The sequence below is a fragment of the Ranitomeya imitator genome, chromosome 3, assembly GCF_032444005.1.
Source record: "Ranitomeya imitator isolate aRanImi1 chromosome 3, aRanImi1.pri, whole genome shotgun sequence".
Taxonomy (NCBI): Eukaryota; Metazoa; Chordata; class Amphibia; order Anura; family Dendrobatidae; genus Ranitomeya; species Ranitomeya imitator.
In genome coordinates this window covers 54,907,073-54,925,001 of record NC_091284.1, presented here as the reverse complement: position 1 = coordinate 54,925,001, position 17,929 = coordinate 54,907,073, and the positions used below count along the sequence as shown (strand labels likewise).

The following is a 17,929-nucleotide window of genomic DNA, read 5'->3' as shown; positions in this document are numbered from 1 at the left end:
TCCTATATCTCTCCTTTTACCTTCACTATGCAAAACCCCATCCTGCAACATATATCTTCTGTTACACCCCTGTATACAGCCCATCCTTCAGTATGACTCTCCTTTTAGCACCTCTATATACAGTTCTATCCGCATCCTGCAGCACATTGTTCCTCTTAAAGGGAACTTGTCACCAGGTTGGTCCTATATACAGTAGGGCAAGCACCTGTAAGCCCTATGTGATAGCATTCTAGAATGCTGCCTATATGTCCCCAATGTGCTTCCTATAAAACATAAAAATAGCTTTTATTATACTCACCTATGAGGCGGTCACTGTTCTTGATCCGGTGCCTCCTCTCTTCTTGCTTCTTGTAGATGATGCCCCTTATGTCATCCACACAGCGTTCTTGCCATCGCGTTTCTGCGCCGGCCACACTTCTGTGCCCTGTTGGGGGCAGAGAGCAATGTACTGTAATGCGCATGCGTGAGAAAAGGCCAAAGAATGCTGGCGCATGCGTACTGCAATACTTTGCTCTACCCTCGGTGATATCTGAAAAATGGGCAGATTTAAAAAATGTGCAATATTGGCACAAATGAATGAGTATATGTGTACATTATTATAAGACTACATTGTGATTTGGGGAAAAACCCTTTCAAAAGTTGTTTCAGTCTATAAGAAATGTTGGCAAAATGGTTTCCATGTAAAGTTACTAAGCTGCTTCTCTCTGGAGCTCAAATGACTTTTTATGATGGTCTGACATGTACAGAAGTCACCCTAAAATACATTTTCTTCTTGTGTGAACTCGGAGCACATTAATATATCTCAGAACCTTTTTCCCGTAACACAGGACTTCACACATAACATGCCTGTTATCTCTCTCACTGTGCCTTTAGGGGATTTGTGCTGGTAGCTATAAATATTGGCTATGTCTATAAGAAGAAAGAGAATTCATGAAACTACTTTTTTTTACATATTCATCCAACCCAAAGTAAGTCCCACTAGCATCAAAACAGAGGTGCAGCCTAAAACTAGTCAAAACAATATAAATAAAATATAACTATTTACTTCTAAAAAATCTGATCGGCACCTGCTAACGGAAAGAGCAAATGTGAACAGGTGCAAGACTGCACCAAGATACCACATATGCAAATATTAAATAATTGAATTTCAAATTTAATTACTGCCATATACAATATACTCCTAAACCCAAATTCCAACAAAGCTGCAAAAATTATGTGTAAAATGTAAAGAAAACAAGAATTCAATGATTTGGAAATCTCTTATATTTTATTCATCACAGAACATAGAACACAGATCAGACTGTAAAGTTAGATGATTTTCCATTTCATTAAAAAAAAAAAATGAACTAATTTAGAAATTGATGGAAGCGATGAATCTCAAAAATGGGAAAGGTTTTCATAAGGCTGGGAAAGTAAAGTGGTATTAGCGAAAAAAAACGCTAAGTGTAAGTCACATAACTCTTGTAGGAAAGCCAGGTAGGCTAGGGTTAAATCCTAGCACCACAGGTTCTGATTAGGTGTACCTGGATGGCCATGACCAGGTGACTTATTCATTGGTCAGTCAGCTACGGGAAGCTGAGCAGATTGGATTTGTGTTGGAGCAGAGAGAGACAGGTCAGAGTCTCTCTGTGAGGAGACTGCACAGGTTGTGTGCAACAAATGGCAGGTATCACTGGTTGCTATGAACAATAGGCATTTTGTGTGACTGAACAGGGACTAGATCAGCCTTGTCTGAGTCACCGGTGAATGTGAGCACACTGAACTTAATGAAATATCTACATTGTCATCTGGGTGAGACTACATTATTGCTTTGACTTCATTGAAAAAGAGCTGAGCGAGTTTTTGGAGTTAAATAAATCTCACACTGCTTTGACAATCCGATGCCTATGTGAACTTTGGCACTTACCTGAGACCATGAACCCTATAATGTGTATAAAAATAACATGTTAAAGAGGCAGAGTCTCTCGGAAGCAAAGATGGTTAGAGGTTAACCAATCTGTGAACAGCTGCCATTTAAACTTTGTGGAACAACTGCCATCTTCTTTGAGTCAAAACTCTCTGAAATCTGGAGATCAAAGAGTAGAGGACCATCCAGGTTACTAAAATTGCACAGTTCAAAACTGCCTCTCTGATGTTATGTGGCTGCATTAGTACCAGTGGTATGGGCAGCTTGCACATCTTGGAAAGCAATATCAGTGCTTGGTATTATATAGAAGTTTCAGTACAACATATGCAACCATTCAGACAATGTCTATTTTAGGGAATGCCCTTCATATTGCAGCAAGATAATGCTAAACCACATGTTGCATCCATCACATCACAACAACATTGTTGCCTATCAGTAGAGTTCAGGTGATGAAGCGGTCACCTTCAGTCCAGACTTCACCAATACAAAACATTTGGCACATTATGAAACAAAAAAAAAATCTGGCAAAGAAGACCCAGGACTTTGGAACAATTGAATCCTACATCAAAGAAGAAGAGGGGTAACATTCCTCTTCCCAAACTCCAGAAATTGGACTCCTCACTTCCCAATTGTTTACAGACTGTTACAAACAGAAGAGGGAATACTACACAATTATAGACATTGCCCGGGTTCAACTTTTTTGAGATGTGTTGCTACTAGTGATGAGCAAGTGTGCTCATTACTCGAGTTTTCCTAGCATGCTTGGGAGTTGTCCGAGTATCTTGGGCGTGCTCATAGATTATGTTTGCGTCCCTGTAGCTGCATGCTTTGCGGCTGCTAGACAGCCTGAATACCTGTGGGGATTTCTTAACAACCAGGCAATCCCTGCATGTATTCAGGCTGTCTAACAGCCGCAAATCATGCAGCTGCGGGAACACAAATATAATCTCCGATCACGCCCAAGATACTCGGAGAACACCCGAGCATGCTCGGAAATCTCGAGTAACAAGCACACTCGCTCATCACTAGTTGCTACCTAATATTTGTACATTGGTAGTTTTTTAAATGAAATAGAAAAAATGTCCAATATTCAACCTTCTGATCTGTGATCTATGTTCCGTTATGAATAAAAAAAATGCCTACAAGAGCTTTCCAAATCATTGCATTCTTCTTTTCTTTACATTTTAAACAGCGTCACAACTTTTTGGGAATTTAGTTGTTAAATTGAGGTTTTCAGCTCACAAATTGGTCAAATCTAGTGATGAGCGAGTATACTCATTGCTCACGTTTCCCAGAGCACGCTTGGGTGGTCTCTGATTATTTGTTAGTTCTCGGACATTTAGTTTTTGTCTCCTCAGCTGAATGATTTACATCTGGGGGTTGCCTGTTTGTTAGGGAATCCCCTCATGTATTCAGGCTCTCTAGCAGCCACAAATCATGCAGCTGCGGCGATGAAAACTAAATCTCCGAGCACTACAAAATACTTGGAGATCACCCGAGCATGCTCTGGGAAACCCGAGTAACGAGTAAACTCACTCATCACTAGTCAAATCATGTGTGCCCATCAGCCACAAGAAAAGTCACACATACTTCTTTCTGGCCAAGCAAATGCCTAAAAATTTAAAGGGAAGGTATAATCCAGCGCTAGTTAATAGTAACCATGGATTAATGGGACCTGTGCTCAGACAAATGTAGAGGCAGTCACCACCTCTAAATGTATGCTACAAAAAAAATCTGACCAGAACATCCTAATAGAATGCTGAAAATGTGAACAGGTGCAAGCTGGTGGGACTGTTCACCTGTTCACGCTTTATCATTCTATTAGGGCGCCTTGGTTAAGTTTGTTTTTGGTAGCATACTTTTGAAGTCAGTGACTTCCTCCACAGGTGGCTTAGCAATCTTCCCATCGGTGGAAGTGTTATGGACTGATCTGGTGAGGTGGATTCTGTAAGTCATAAGTCAGAATGAGCAGCAATGACTGGAGTCGATGATACAGCAGTGCGGAACCTGCTGGAATACACATGGAACAGTAATGACCAGTGCAACTGGATAATCAAGATAGCAAATCAATAAGCGAAACAGGAAGTACCAGATACAGCAGGCTCTTTAGTAAGGACCTTTCTGAAGCCTGTGTGTTTTTCTCGAAGGTATTGTTCCAAAATTCTGGTTGTGAAAAGTAAGGTCATTGCTTGTTTCTTTTTTTTAAAGGTTTAGCAAGTAAGGGTCTTGATCTTGAGACTTAAACCCATATATTGGGAAGCACAGAGCTGCTCCTGTTTGCTATTTTTCTATCATTCAATTCATCTAGTTATGTTTTGATAAACATTCACGAACATGTAGGTATGTTTCTATATTAAAGGCTCAGAACTCCCCGTTAACTTATATGTCATGCAATATTTTGATTACAGCATTGGATAACACTCATTAACCCCTGGAGCTGCTTTTGCAAGTGTTCTAGCACCTTCTGTATTCCCTTATTATAGGTTTGTCTCTTATTACTTTGTTTTGCTTCACATATTGTTTCCAATTTTACCCTTCATAGATTATTATGATTTGTTCTCTTTTTCACCTGAGTCTGATTTGATCCGTGTAGATGTTACATCTGCAATTGTGACAAATCAATTTAAATGTTATTCATTTGTAATATTCATTGCAAACTTCGTCTTCCAACAGATGCACCAAAATTTATTTCAAATCAAACCATCTATTATTCCTGGGAAAACAATCCAATTAATATCAGTTGTGATGTTATCTCCAACCCACCATCATCAATTTTCTGGAGTAGAGAAAAAATTCTCTTACCTGCACGGAATATAACAAATATTAAAACCTTCAGGGACGGGAAGAAGATTCTGTTAGAGGTGAGCACAATTCTATAATGAACCACGTAATGTCACAAAATATGAATAATAAACAGTATGAGGTCAAATGAAAGACCTGCGGTACACAGCCTGGAAATAATGTACATGTGATGTCACAGCACCATGACCTCACCGTAGGGAAATTGTGCACACAGTGATGTCACAGCACTACGATCTCACCATAAGGAAATAATGTACACGGTGATGTCACAGCACCATCACCTCATGGTAGGGAAATAATGTACACAGTGATGTCACAGCATCATGACCTCACCGTAGGGAAATTGTGCACACAGTGATGTCACAGCACCATCACCTCATGGTAGGGAAATAATGTACACAGTGATGTCACAGCACCATGACCTCACCGTAGGGAAATTGTGCACACAGTGATGTCACAGCACTACGATCTCACCATAAGGAAATAATGTACACGGTGATGTCACAGCACCATCACCTCATGGTAGGGAAATAATGTACACAGTGATGTCACAGCATCATGACCTCACCGTAGGGAAATTGTGCACACAGTGATGTCACAGCACTACGATCTCACCATAAGGAAATAATGTACAAGGTGATGTCACAGCACCAATCACCTCACCGTATGGAAATAATGTACATGTGATGTCACAGCACCATGACCTCACCGTAGGGAAATTATGCACACAGTGATGTCACAGCACTATGATCTCATCATATGGAAAAATTATACACAGTGATGTCACAGCACCATGACCTCACCGTAGGGAAATAATGTACATGTGATGTCGCAGCACTATGATCTCATCATATGGAAAAAATATACACAGTGATATCACAGCACTATGATCTCATCATATGGAAATAATGTACATGTGATGTCACAGCACCATGACCTCACCGTATGGAAATAATGTACACAGTGATATCACAGCACTATGATCTCACCATATGGAAAAAATATACACAGTGATATCACAGCACTATGATCTCACCGTAGGGAAATAATGTACACGGTGATGTCACAGCACCATGACCTCACCGTATGGAAATAATGTACACAGTGATGTCACAGCACTATGATCTCACCATCTGGAAATAATGTACACGGTGATGTCACAGCACTATGATCTCACCATATGGAAATAATGTACACGGTGATGTCACAGCACTATGATCTCATCATATGGAAATAATGTACACAGTGATGTCACAGCACCATAACCTCATCATATGGAAATAATGTACACGGTGATGTCACAGCACTATGACCTCACCGTATGGAAATAATGTACATGGTGATGTCACAGCACCATAACCTCACCATATGGAAATAATGTACACGGTGATCTCACAGCAAGGTAAACATGAACACAATGTGGGCGAACTGAGGTCACTTCACAGGAATATCAGGCACAGTGATGGTTTAATATATAAATAATAAACACTGGGGAGACATAGGATAAGGTCATTGCCTACAGTGATGTCATGGTATGGAAATGTTTTAAGTGACAATGATGTCACATAAAAGACACAGAGCTGGGATAATAAACAATGAAATTAGTGATGAGTTTTTTTTATGGTCAAGACATATAGATAATTAATATAGTGATGTTACAGCACAGGATAAAAGTGAAAAATGGTTAACGTTAAAGGGATCTAGTCATCAGGATTCACCCTTGGAAGGTATTAGAAGTATATTATCAGATACCTAATATCCTCTTATCCTCTAAATGGTAAAATTAAGTGTTTAAAGCTGATACATGCTGTCCGATGCATGGTAAACATGTAACAGATATTGCCTGTTTGATGCTTCAAAAATAGACAGACCTTAAAAGCTGCCGGGGATTGAGCCATATGGAAGACTACTTGGGTAGGCAGGTCCCCCGACGCTTCTCCCTGACCCTTCCTCTGGACTTACCGGTCTCTCACCATAAATGCATGCAGGAAGAAGCTTGTCAATTCCGGACAGGGAGAAGCCACCAGGGACGTGCCTGTCCAATAAGTATGTTTTTTTCTGGAACACTGTGGTATTTTTGAGTCAAACATACATGGCTAATACAGGCTGCCTGTGGATCAAGCAGAATATATGAGCTATCAGGTTCCTTTTAAAAACTAAGTTTAAAGGGAATCTGTCACCTCAATTTTCGCATATATACTAAGCCCACTGCCATCAGGGGCTTATCTACAGCATCTGTAATGCTGTAGATAAGCCCCCGATGTAACCTGAAAGATTATACTCACCCAGGGGCGGTCCTGGTCCGGGTCCGATGGGCGTCGCAGGTCTGGGTCTGGCGCCTCAACCATCTTCATGCGATGACATCCTCTTCCTTGCTTCCGTCGCGGCTCCTGCGCAGGTATAATTCTCTGCCCTGTTGAAGGCAGAACAAAGTACTGCAGTGCGCAGGCGCTGGGAAAGCTCAGAGAGGCACAGCGGCTGCACACTGCAGTACTTTGCTCTGCCCTCAATGGGGCAAACAAGTACACCTGCACAGCAGCCACGACACAAAGCAAGGAAGAGGACGTCATCGTATGAAGATGAGAGGCGCCTGACCCGGACCGGGACGCCCATCGGACCGGACCTCACCGGGACCGCCCCTGTGTGAGTATAATCTAACTTTTGTTTTTCTCATCTTTCAGGTTACATCGAGGGCTTATCTACAGCATTATAGAATGCTGTAGATAAGTCCCTGATGGCGGTGGCCGCAGCATATATGTGAAAAATTAGGTGACAGATTCCCTTTAATTGTCCCTGCTCTCAATGTCAGCATGAATGCCGCAGTATATCTGAAATCTGTGTGGGAGAGAGCAAGGAGTATGAGAAGGAGGATGGCTTCTTTTACTCCTCCATGCTCTCTGGTACATGTAAATGGCAATTACACTACTGCACTCCCACTGTGTGCTGGCATTGATTGACAGCAATTCCAGACATGTTGCAGTAAAACCGGCACCTAATATCAATATCTGAGCAGAAATCTTACAAAATGTGTAGATGGGATTTCTTGAGGTCTTGTCTACTTAGCTGGTACCATATTACACAGGAGATTTGTTTGCACCTAAGAGGAAACATACCCCTACAAACATCCCCCTGTTTTTAAGTACATTATTTAATTTTTTAGCACTTTTTATTTTTTTATATATTTTTTTTACAATGATCCTTACATTGATCATTTACATTTTCTTCTAACTCGCATACGTTTGGAATTTGTTCTTCTTGCTGTGTTATTTCTCAGACAATTACTCACAAAATTGGGTGAAACTCAACTTCTTGAATATTCTGTGTTTTCAATTTTGTTAGCACCAGGGAGAATTATTGAGAGTTTCTGTGCCATTAATCATGAAAGGTTTTGGGCCTAGGCAGCTAAACAAGCATTTATCAAGCTGTAGGTCATCATCCCCTATTCAGATATTTGTAGATACAGGGTATTATCTATTCATTATTCATGGCACAGTTTTATTTTCTTTGAGTGGTACAATGTCTCAGATGACAAAAATGACATATTTATTAGAATTAACGTTCTATCACTATATTCATTACTTAGCTCAAATCTGTTTTATTACTCTTCAGAGGCATGATTAGCTTTGAAAGTCAACAGTGTTTTTTCATTATTAAAATTCCCTATAATATTTTTAATTTCAAACAGAAAACTGATTCAGTGTAGCAGAGAATAGCTACAATTAACGAGTCTCAATATACAAATTGGAGATGGGCTAGAGAGCTACTGATTAGGCAATTACGGTACCATTTGGAAGTATGACTTTTAGTCACAAAAATGAAAAAATACAACTACCATCAAACATTTATTTCTTACATAAAGATTTAGAGGAAGATCATTCCAGGTACATTACAGCTCCACGATAATGGCTGCCAAGTGCATTTGGGACCCTCGGGAACAAGATCGGCATTATGGCTAGCAGAGTTTGGATTCTGTCGGAAAGGAAGGAATAATAGTCTGTTACCTCTAGAAACATGTCTGTACCTGTAGTTGGATGTACATTTTCAACTCTTGTAGAAATGTCATCGGAAGGTTCAAACAGAGGTCTAATTCATGGGTTTGATTATAAGCATACCAAAGTGGGGTACTGTCAGCAGGGTTTAGTTGATAGTAAGCGGAACCTTGGATAGTTTTTGATGATTATGATCAAAATTGCTGACTGGATATACAGTATCTAGACCTAGTTGTTTAGTAAGTAAGTACAACATAAGAAACACAGAATAAAAATTGTTAAAAAGACATAGTCCCCAATGTATCATGTTACTTTTCACATAATGTTTTTGGGAGGGCATGTAGTAGGTCACGTGATGAACAAATGGGCGGATGTAGTGAGATAGAGAGAGGCATGCATAGTGCGGCTCGACAATTTTTTTCCTCTGATGTACAGGGCTGTAGATAACAATAAAATATATTATGCAATAAGGGACGGCGCTATAACAAGGGAAGAAAAAACTAAAGGACGATGTTATGCACAATAAGGGAGGTTTTTTGAAATCAAGACTATTAGGCTGTGTGCACACGTCGCGTTTTTTTCGCGTTTTTCCCGCGGTTTTTCGCTATAAAAATGCTATAAAACCGCGAAAAAAAGCTAACATTAAAGGGACACTGTCACCTGAATTTGGAGGGAACAATCTTCAGCCATGGAGGCGGGGTTTTTGGGTGTTTGATTCACCCTTTCCTTACCCGCTGGCTGCATGCTGGCTGCAATATTGGATTGAAGTTCATTCTCTGTCCTTCATAGTACACACTTGCACAAGACAAGATTGTCTTGTTCAGGCATGTACTACGGAGGACAGAGAATGAACTTCAATCCAATATTGCAGCCAGCATGCAGCCAGCGGGTAAGGAAAGGGTGAATCAAACACCCCAAAACCCCACCTCCATGGCTGAAGATTGTTCCCTCCACATTCAGGTGACAATGTCCCTTTAAGCATCCTATCAATTATAATGGAAACCGCAAATTTTGTGCACATACTGAGTATTTTTCCGCAGCGGAAAAGATTTGCGGTAAAATACGCAGCATGTTCATTAATTTGCGGAATTGCAAATAGACTCCGCGTCCATAGACTTCTATTGTACCGCTTGAATTCCGCAAATCTAAAAAAAAATCGCGGAATTCAAGCAGATTTACGGAGGTAAAAAATGCGGCATACCGGAAGTCACATGGCCATCCCATCATGCCAGGAGCATCCCATAATCCAGGAAGACAATATCCATCTTCCTGGATGATGGCTGCCAACATGGACTGGTATGACCGGATGCAGCTGGATGTGCCTTTCACGATTAGTGTGGTAAGTGTCTATGTGTGTGTTTTGTGTGTGTGTCCGTGTGTGTGGTGTATATTGTGTATGTGTATATTGTGTATGTGTGTTGTCAGACATAGGCCGATGAGACTACTACTACTCCCATCGGCCTATGTCTATTCCCTATAGTCGCAGCAGGCTCAGCTCGATGGGAGCAGTATTTCCCATCAAACTGTTCCTGCTTCCAAAAAAACACACTCAATTTTATTTTTTGTTTAAATAACATCATCCACAACCCGAAATAATTGCCCCCCCCATAAAAAGTTTCATTGGTGGCCAGTGGCCCGTATTCCCCCCTCCCCCATTCTCCCCCTTACTCATCATCTCTCTGCAAGTAAAACTACATTTGCATTGAAACATTATTGTGAACATGTGTACTTAAGATATAATCTTTATGTGTAAACATGCTGCCGATCATCAGATAGATGAGTCAAATGCTCGTTCATCTGGTGAAATGATCTTTTGTGCTGCACAAAAGATCATTATTCTCTGCCGTGCATTGTCCTGTGTAAACAGGGCTCACGCAGAAGCGAACCATGGCATCCCATATGCACTAAACAATCTATTACAGATCGCCAAATGCACATTGTTTACTGTGGTCCTCCTATGTAAACAGGCTGTTAAATGCCCTCCTATCGCTAATAATCTACCTACCGATCAATGGTCGTTTAGTGCCACCTGTCATCCTGTAAATGAACCTTTGTACAGTGTAGATACAAAACAAATATTTATATCCTGTAATTTGCCGCTGACTTCTCATCTGAATACAGCCATTTTTTCGAAACCGTCTTGCCAATTTCCTAAAGCTGTGATGTGGTCACTGTAGAATTTGCTGTCCTGTTCATTGTGCCCCTGATAATAAAAATGTCACATATATAAATATATATACACATAAACATGTGTTTCCTGAATAAATAATCCCCACATTGCATCACTGAATATACAGGGTGATGTATAGGTACACCAAAATAAAATGGGATTGGTTGGTGATATCAACTTCCTGTTTGTGGAACATTAGAATATGGGAGGGGGAAAACTTTTCAAGATGGGTGGTGGCCATGGCGGCCATTTTGAAGTCAGCCATTTTTGATCCAACTTGATTTTTTCCAATGGGAAGAGGGTCATGTGACACATCAAACTGATTTCATAAGAAAAACAATGGTGTGCTTGGTTTTAACGTAACTTTATTCTTTCCTGAGCTATTTAAAAGTTTATGACCACTTACAAAATGTGTTCAAAGTGCTTCCCATTGTGTTGGATTGTCAATGCAACCCTCTTCTCCCACTCTTGACATGCTGATAGCAACACTGCAGAAGAAATGCTAGCACAGGCTTCCAGTATCCGTTGTTTCAGATGCTGTACATCTCGTATCTTCACAGCACAGACAATTGCCTTCAGATGACCCCAAAGATAAGTCTAAGGTGTTCAGATTGGGAGACTTTGGTGCCATTCAACTGGCCCACAGCAACCAATCCACTTTCCAGGAAACTGTTCATGTAGGAATGCTCGGACCTGTCACCCAAGATGGTGCACCACCACACCTTCCATGTGCAGCTGCACTCCATCGCTCTATTGCCAGCAGCAGAGCAATAGGAATTCTCCCTGTTCAGCGAAAAGCACCAAAAGTATAATGAGAAGGGTAATCTAATCTGGACATGGACACCCCTGGGCAGTAGTCCAGATTGCCCTCATTATTTCTACCCTTGTGTATGGTTAAAGCGAGTAACTCATATAACCTACCCAAAAGATACAGGGAAATACCCTCAACTATAAACCGCAATATCCAATTTTATAAATGTACAACATGGCACAATAGTGAAGCAGTAACAAAAAGGTAAAATTAAAACAAATCATGAAACATTAAATGCAGTACAGTAAATAGAGATCCAAACCACATCAAAATGCTAAGGATAATTAATAAAGCGGCATAAACTGATACTGACAAGAGTTTGAGGAGGGTCAAGAAATGTAGGGAAAGAAACCCCAGTTATTACACTGCTGTCAAGTGCAGTTTCATCCTTCCCTAAGGATGAGACATCAATGTTATACAAACATTGAACTTGAATGTCCTTTAAATGGTTTGCATTCAAACAAATTCAATATATCTACTGTTTGTATTATAATAGTGTTGTTACTGGAGGTCCATGGTTCTTCCAGCTTCATGCATTGACTTGATAGCCATGTGAGTTCATATCAGGTGATCATGGTGGTCAAGGAATGGCATGTGATGTCCTCATGGGGGGAATATCATAGTCAGACATTAATTGACTGTCATGATCACATGGCATGACATTACGACAGGGATGTCAGATGACTGCATACAGCTGGGAAACAAGGAGGACATGAGTTTGGTGGCGAGGAAAGGGAACAAAGTTCAGAATGATGATATATTGCAATGTGCCATAAGTATAACTTTTATATTCAGAAAGTTTTTATTTTTTATTTTTATTAATGTTGTTTTTTTTAGATTACTCCAATATCAGACAATGACTTTGGAAGATACAACTGTACAGCGATCAATTCAATAGGATCAAGACTTCAGGAGTACGTGCTCACATTGGCTGGTATGTGCAGTGTGATTCTTATGTAACAGACTTTTACTAATGCCTATTTAGGTTCTTTTACCCTCAAGATAAATAACTTTGCCAGTCACTCTGAAAGGGCTTAAGGTTTTATATTTGTCTTGTATTCCCTTCGAGATGTTGGTATTTCTTTTTTAAGCGAGATTACAAATGTTGCATCTTGACAGTCTGGGATATGAATTAAATTGAGTGGATGATTTCCCTAAAGTATAACTTGTATGTTATTTAAAGTGTAAAGCTGAAAAGCATGAAGCGGAAAAGCACATGACTGGGCATGAGGTACGGCTGACCAGACATCTGATGCTCACATCCACCATGGGATATTGTTCTCAAACGTTTCACCAGCAAGTCTTAGTCAGTCACAACATACAGATTACCTAGTTAAAAGGTCTTATGATTACTTTAGAACACGATTCTCATTCTAGATATAAGGCACACTTTTGCAAATATAAAATTCCGAGGATGCCCTAAAGCAGGGGTGTCAAACTGCATTCCTCAAGGGCCGCAAACAGGTCATGTTTTCAGGATTTCCTTGTATTGCACAGGTGATAATTTAAACACCTACACAGAATGATTCCAGCACCTTGTTCAATGCTAAGGAAATCCTGAAAACATGACCTGTTTGCGGCCCTTGAGGAATGCAGTTTGACACCCCCGCCCTAAAGGGACTTTTGTATTACTTTCTTGTGGGTATAAAGTCTAACAGTTGCTAATATGTCAACAGAGCAGCCTTCTTCCTTTCCACTTTACTCAGTTTACAGGGCATTACTGTCGATGCAAAACCGATTGACAGACGGCTCCCTGTTGCCTAAATGCGGGGAGCCAGCTGTCAATCAGCATGATGTCGGCAGTGATGCCCTGTCAAGAGAGGACATCGGAAGAGCCAGAGATGCTCTACTGACAGGAGATCAAATGAAGCAGCAGAGTCGCCAGCAGGAGCGGTCTGAGACCACTGTTAGCCAGCAGCAATCAGTGGCGGGCATACAGGCAGGTATTGCAACTACTTGCAAGTTCTGAGCCTCATAAGAAAAAAAATTAAATAATTTGTTAATAACCCACATTATCATGAGCACTGGGAATATTGTGATTTTTTTTCATCAAAAGACTCAGAGGCAGTTTCAGAGTCAGTCAGTGACCTTTCTAGCCTACTTGTAGTCTTGTGGTAAATGGAAAGCCACAGGTTAGAGACCATTGTCGTAACATAATTATTAGTGATGAGCGAATATACTCGTTACTCGAGATTTCCCGAGCATGCTCGGGGGTCCACCGAGTATTTTTTAGTGCTCAGAAATTTAGTTTTCGTTGCCGCAGCTGAATGATTTACATCTGTTAGCCAGGATGAGTACATGTGGGGGTGGCCTAGCACCCAGGCAACCCCCACATGTACAAATGCTGGCTAACAGATGTAAATCATTCAGCTGCAGTGATGAAAACTAAATCTCCGAGCACTAAAAAATACTCAGAGGTCACCCGAGCATGCTAGGGAAATCTCGAGTAACGAGTATATTCGCTCATCACATCACTAATAATTATTAGAATTTTAAATCTCAAATCAGAAATGTCATCAAAAGCAGAGGAATGTGCCACAGAACCCCCACTTTTTTCTTACCTTTGGATTTTGCCACCAAAGACTGCAATGGTTTCTGAGACGCTGGTCTTAAGAGAGGATTGAAACTCCTTTTGATTGTTTTTATACATAACTGTCATTATAAAAAAAGGTTGTGCTGCATGAAATGTTTCAATGAAGCATATTTATGTATTTTTCCCCTTTGTTACATTGTGTAATTGTACATTTTCTCTATTCCTGTCTGGTGACTGTTATGATTGAGCTCTACTGTGTGAGTCAAGCGATTTAGATGCTCCCACTCCCCTACCGCAGAATATTCCTTAGAAATAGACATCTGCAGAGGACATCCTGGAAGGTGCACCCTATCTCATATTTTGTTGGCCACTCTGTGCCTCAATAGACAGATTCTCTGTTGAGCAAATATCTAGTCAAAGGCCTATCACATAGCCAAATCAGATTTCATGCATTGCACTGAGGATTGGCAAACACCCCGAAACACATGTTTGCAAACAGAGTTTTTGGTGTGGTTTCTTATCAGTCATGTAGCAAGGCTCATTAAAGGGTCAATATTAAATTATTGGATTGCTACATCCAATATGTCGCCTTAGAGTTGAAGTCCTCATCCTCTCTGCAGAGGATGGTTGCATATTGGTGAGTACTAACATTTCTGAGCAGAATTGCAATAAAATTTCTGGAAAATCAATTAAAACTTGATTAGAAAAAATGCATTGCTATAGTGTGGGAATGATACTCTCTTGAGTGTGTCGGGAGGCAAAACAGGAAGCATTTCCATTTAAATGTTCATTCTAGTTTATTGCTGCTTCATAAACCAGCCATAAGGAAACAAAAAAAATAAATGGCTTTTAGTGCAGGTAAAACACAATAAACAGTTATTTTGACAAAGTCTCTTGAGAGGCAGTCCTGGTCACACTGGCTGGATAGCATCTAGTATAAGGGTTCAGCTTGGATATAACACACCGGAAGCCGTCTTCCTCCATACACAGATCATGTGTCAAACAATGGACTCCAACCACACCCACAGTTGAGGTATGTGGGGAGCCTGACCTGCCCATCTCTCAGGCTGCATGTAAAATTTGGCCCAGATGCACCAAACAATCCTCTGTTCTATGTGCACTAGAGCAATACTCTAGGATTACATCACAGATGACAACCATCTCTGTGATGCATTCTTCCCATCAACGATCAAACATCAGCGATGTGTCCGGTAGCTGCCTTACAACAGTTTGAGATGATCAAATCAATTTGGAATATTCACATTTGTTATTAATTTCCTCAGAAATTTCTATCACCCAGAATCTGAATTGTTTTTGCAAAAATGGCAGCCAAATTAATTCAGAGGGCCAGGAAGAGCTTAAATTTTTTTTCCTCACCTTTCCTTGGTCCTTTCCATACCTCTCCCTTCACCATCAATCTTTTGATCAGCTCTATTTTTTTTCTCTTCTATCTTTTGTGGAGCCTCCATTCTTCACTTTGTCCCACATGACCACATGGGATGTAACCCATGTCTGACGTTAATTAAAGGCAATTATGTGAATCTCTCCCCAACCGAAGGTGTGGAAGCTTGTGAAGAATAGCAACTCCAGAGGACTGGAAGGAAGAGGATAGTAGACAAAAGGAGTATGGGAGGGACCAAAAAAGAAAGGTCATAGATAAGATTTTTTAAACCCTTTTCTGGCAGATTCAATTTGCATCACATGTAGTTGAATTTCACTGCCAATTTTGAGTAAATCTACAAGATTCTAATTTTGCCAAATTTGCTCTTTCCCACATGTACCAAACTCTACTTCTTGCTAGATCTCAGCGTCTCTGAGTCACTTTTTTACCAATGCTTATTTACTACACCTACTTGATTAGGCATGCATAGAGGATCATGTTCATCTGCCTCTTACTTGACTTATTCTATTCCTTTTTTATTAACCATTTAAATTATTCATTTTGTTTCCTGTTTTTCCTCTTAGGTTTATTTGAACCCAAATCGCATCATATTTGAGCAATTTGTCTGATTTTTTTCATGCATACAAACTGCTGAGTGACTTGTCTAAATGCAAACATCCTGTGAAATCTGTAGAAGGGGGTATTTCCAAAAATGCTTTATTTGTGCGCAATCTTGTCAATATTGATCTTTTCTCCTTGAGCCAAATTAACCTTCGACCGGCTGAGTAGGTAGAATTGTAACTATTCCGTTTTAAAATTGCAATAACTTTTTTTTTTCGAAAAGCCGTAGAGGGCTGAAATTTCGTGACATCTCTGCAGTTTTGGTCCAGAATATATTGGCCAAATTTCAATAAAATATATATGAAGTTACAATTGTACCTCTGCAGCTTGTTAACGTTTTAAAATTATGCAGCCTAACAAAGGTTATTGATGATTTTTTCCAAAATGTTATTAAACGTGATAATTCCATTCTGTATTAATTATTGTCCTTTATCAAAAAAACAAAGGGTGACTGTACCTTTCTGGCAAGATTGAAAAAACAGTTAAATTGTGGTTGGTATGGTATTACCACGTGGCACTCTTCTTCTTTCTTAAAAGGAAATTTTCAGTACTATTTCACCCCCAAACTATTAATCTGTGTATGTAGCGCTTTGAAAGATAAGTCCATCAATACTTTTACTTGGCCAGTCCATTCTCCCAGTACTGGTGATGTAACTGTGTGACTTCAGGCAAAGGAGTCATCAGTTAAGCAGAAGGAGGCAGCGCTGTGTGTGAAATAGAGTTGGAGTGACAGAGGCTTTAGGTCTACAAATAGTTCTTCAGCCTCATTTGCATTTCAATTAAAACACTAATTTCCCTATAATGGAGGAACGGACCGGCTCTGTACAGGTATACTGGGCCTGTGAAATCCTACTGACAGATACTCTTTATACTTATGACACTTATCGACATTTGCGGAGAGCCAGTAGAGGCAAATTGATAAAAATGTTGAGACTGTCACTTTTCTCTAGAAAGACATATTAATTACATTACTTATGTTTACGTGTACAACTCATATTTATCAAATAAATTATTATGATAGCTTGGCTTTAAAGAAGATTTTGAAGAATATTAATGAACAGCATGTCCTTTTAATATGCTAGCCTCCTTGTGTGATTGGTGACTAACCGATAATCCAGACATATTGACTTCTTTTGGGCTATGAAATTTGATGACTTATTTTCTCATGCTTAGTGCTTGAATACTTTGTAGCTACACTTATTTACTTTGATGTTTTTTGATCCCATAGATGTGCCTTCCAGTCCGCATGGTTTGCGAGTTATAGAACTATCTCAGACATATGCCAAAATATTTTTCAATAAACCAGACTCTCATGGTGGTGTCCCCATACATCACTACCAAATGGATTTTAAAGAAGTGTCTTCAGATACTTGGAAAGTTGTTCATTCACATGGAACACAAAGTGAGTAATTACAGGACATGGAGAGCTGACCTTTTGCAATGCTATTCTGCACTTACATTGGGTAGTATAGTCTGATGGATCCATTATTCTAATATGTCATAATAGTCTTAAGACCACCATACAAATTAGATGGTTGTCAGGTAACAATGGTTCGGCAAATCTTTCAGGTGTCAGGCATCTTAGTTGGCTCTACTATTCACAGTAGCAACTTTTCCACTGAGCACTCTTGTTTTCTCTATGATAAAACCTAATTTATAGGAGAACAAAAGAGTTGCAGGTCCAAAATTTGGGGTCACATATACATGACTGGGAGC

The 17,929-nt window shown here is 40.0% G+C and overlaps 1 protein-coding gene across 4 annotated transcripts in view; it reads left to right on the top strand.

Moving 5' to 3' along the window:
- The window catches only part of NCAM2 (neural cell adhesion molecule 2), a 627,216-nt gene that overhangs the window by 454,624 nt on the left and 154,663 nt on the right, over window positions 1-17,929 (top strand). For all 4 annotated transcript variants that reach the window (XM_069760881.1, XM_069760880.1, XM_069760882.1 and 1 more), the window contains exons 10-12: window positions 4,580-4,767; window positions 12,516-12,612; window positions 17,442-17,615. In XM_069760881.1, coding sequence (XP_069616982.1) covers window positions 4,580-4,767; window positions 12,516-12,612; window positions 17,442-17,615 — 459 coding nt within the window. The remainder of the gene's footprint in view (window positions 1-4,579; window positions 4,768-12,515; window positions 12,613-17,441; window positions 17,616-17,929) is intronic.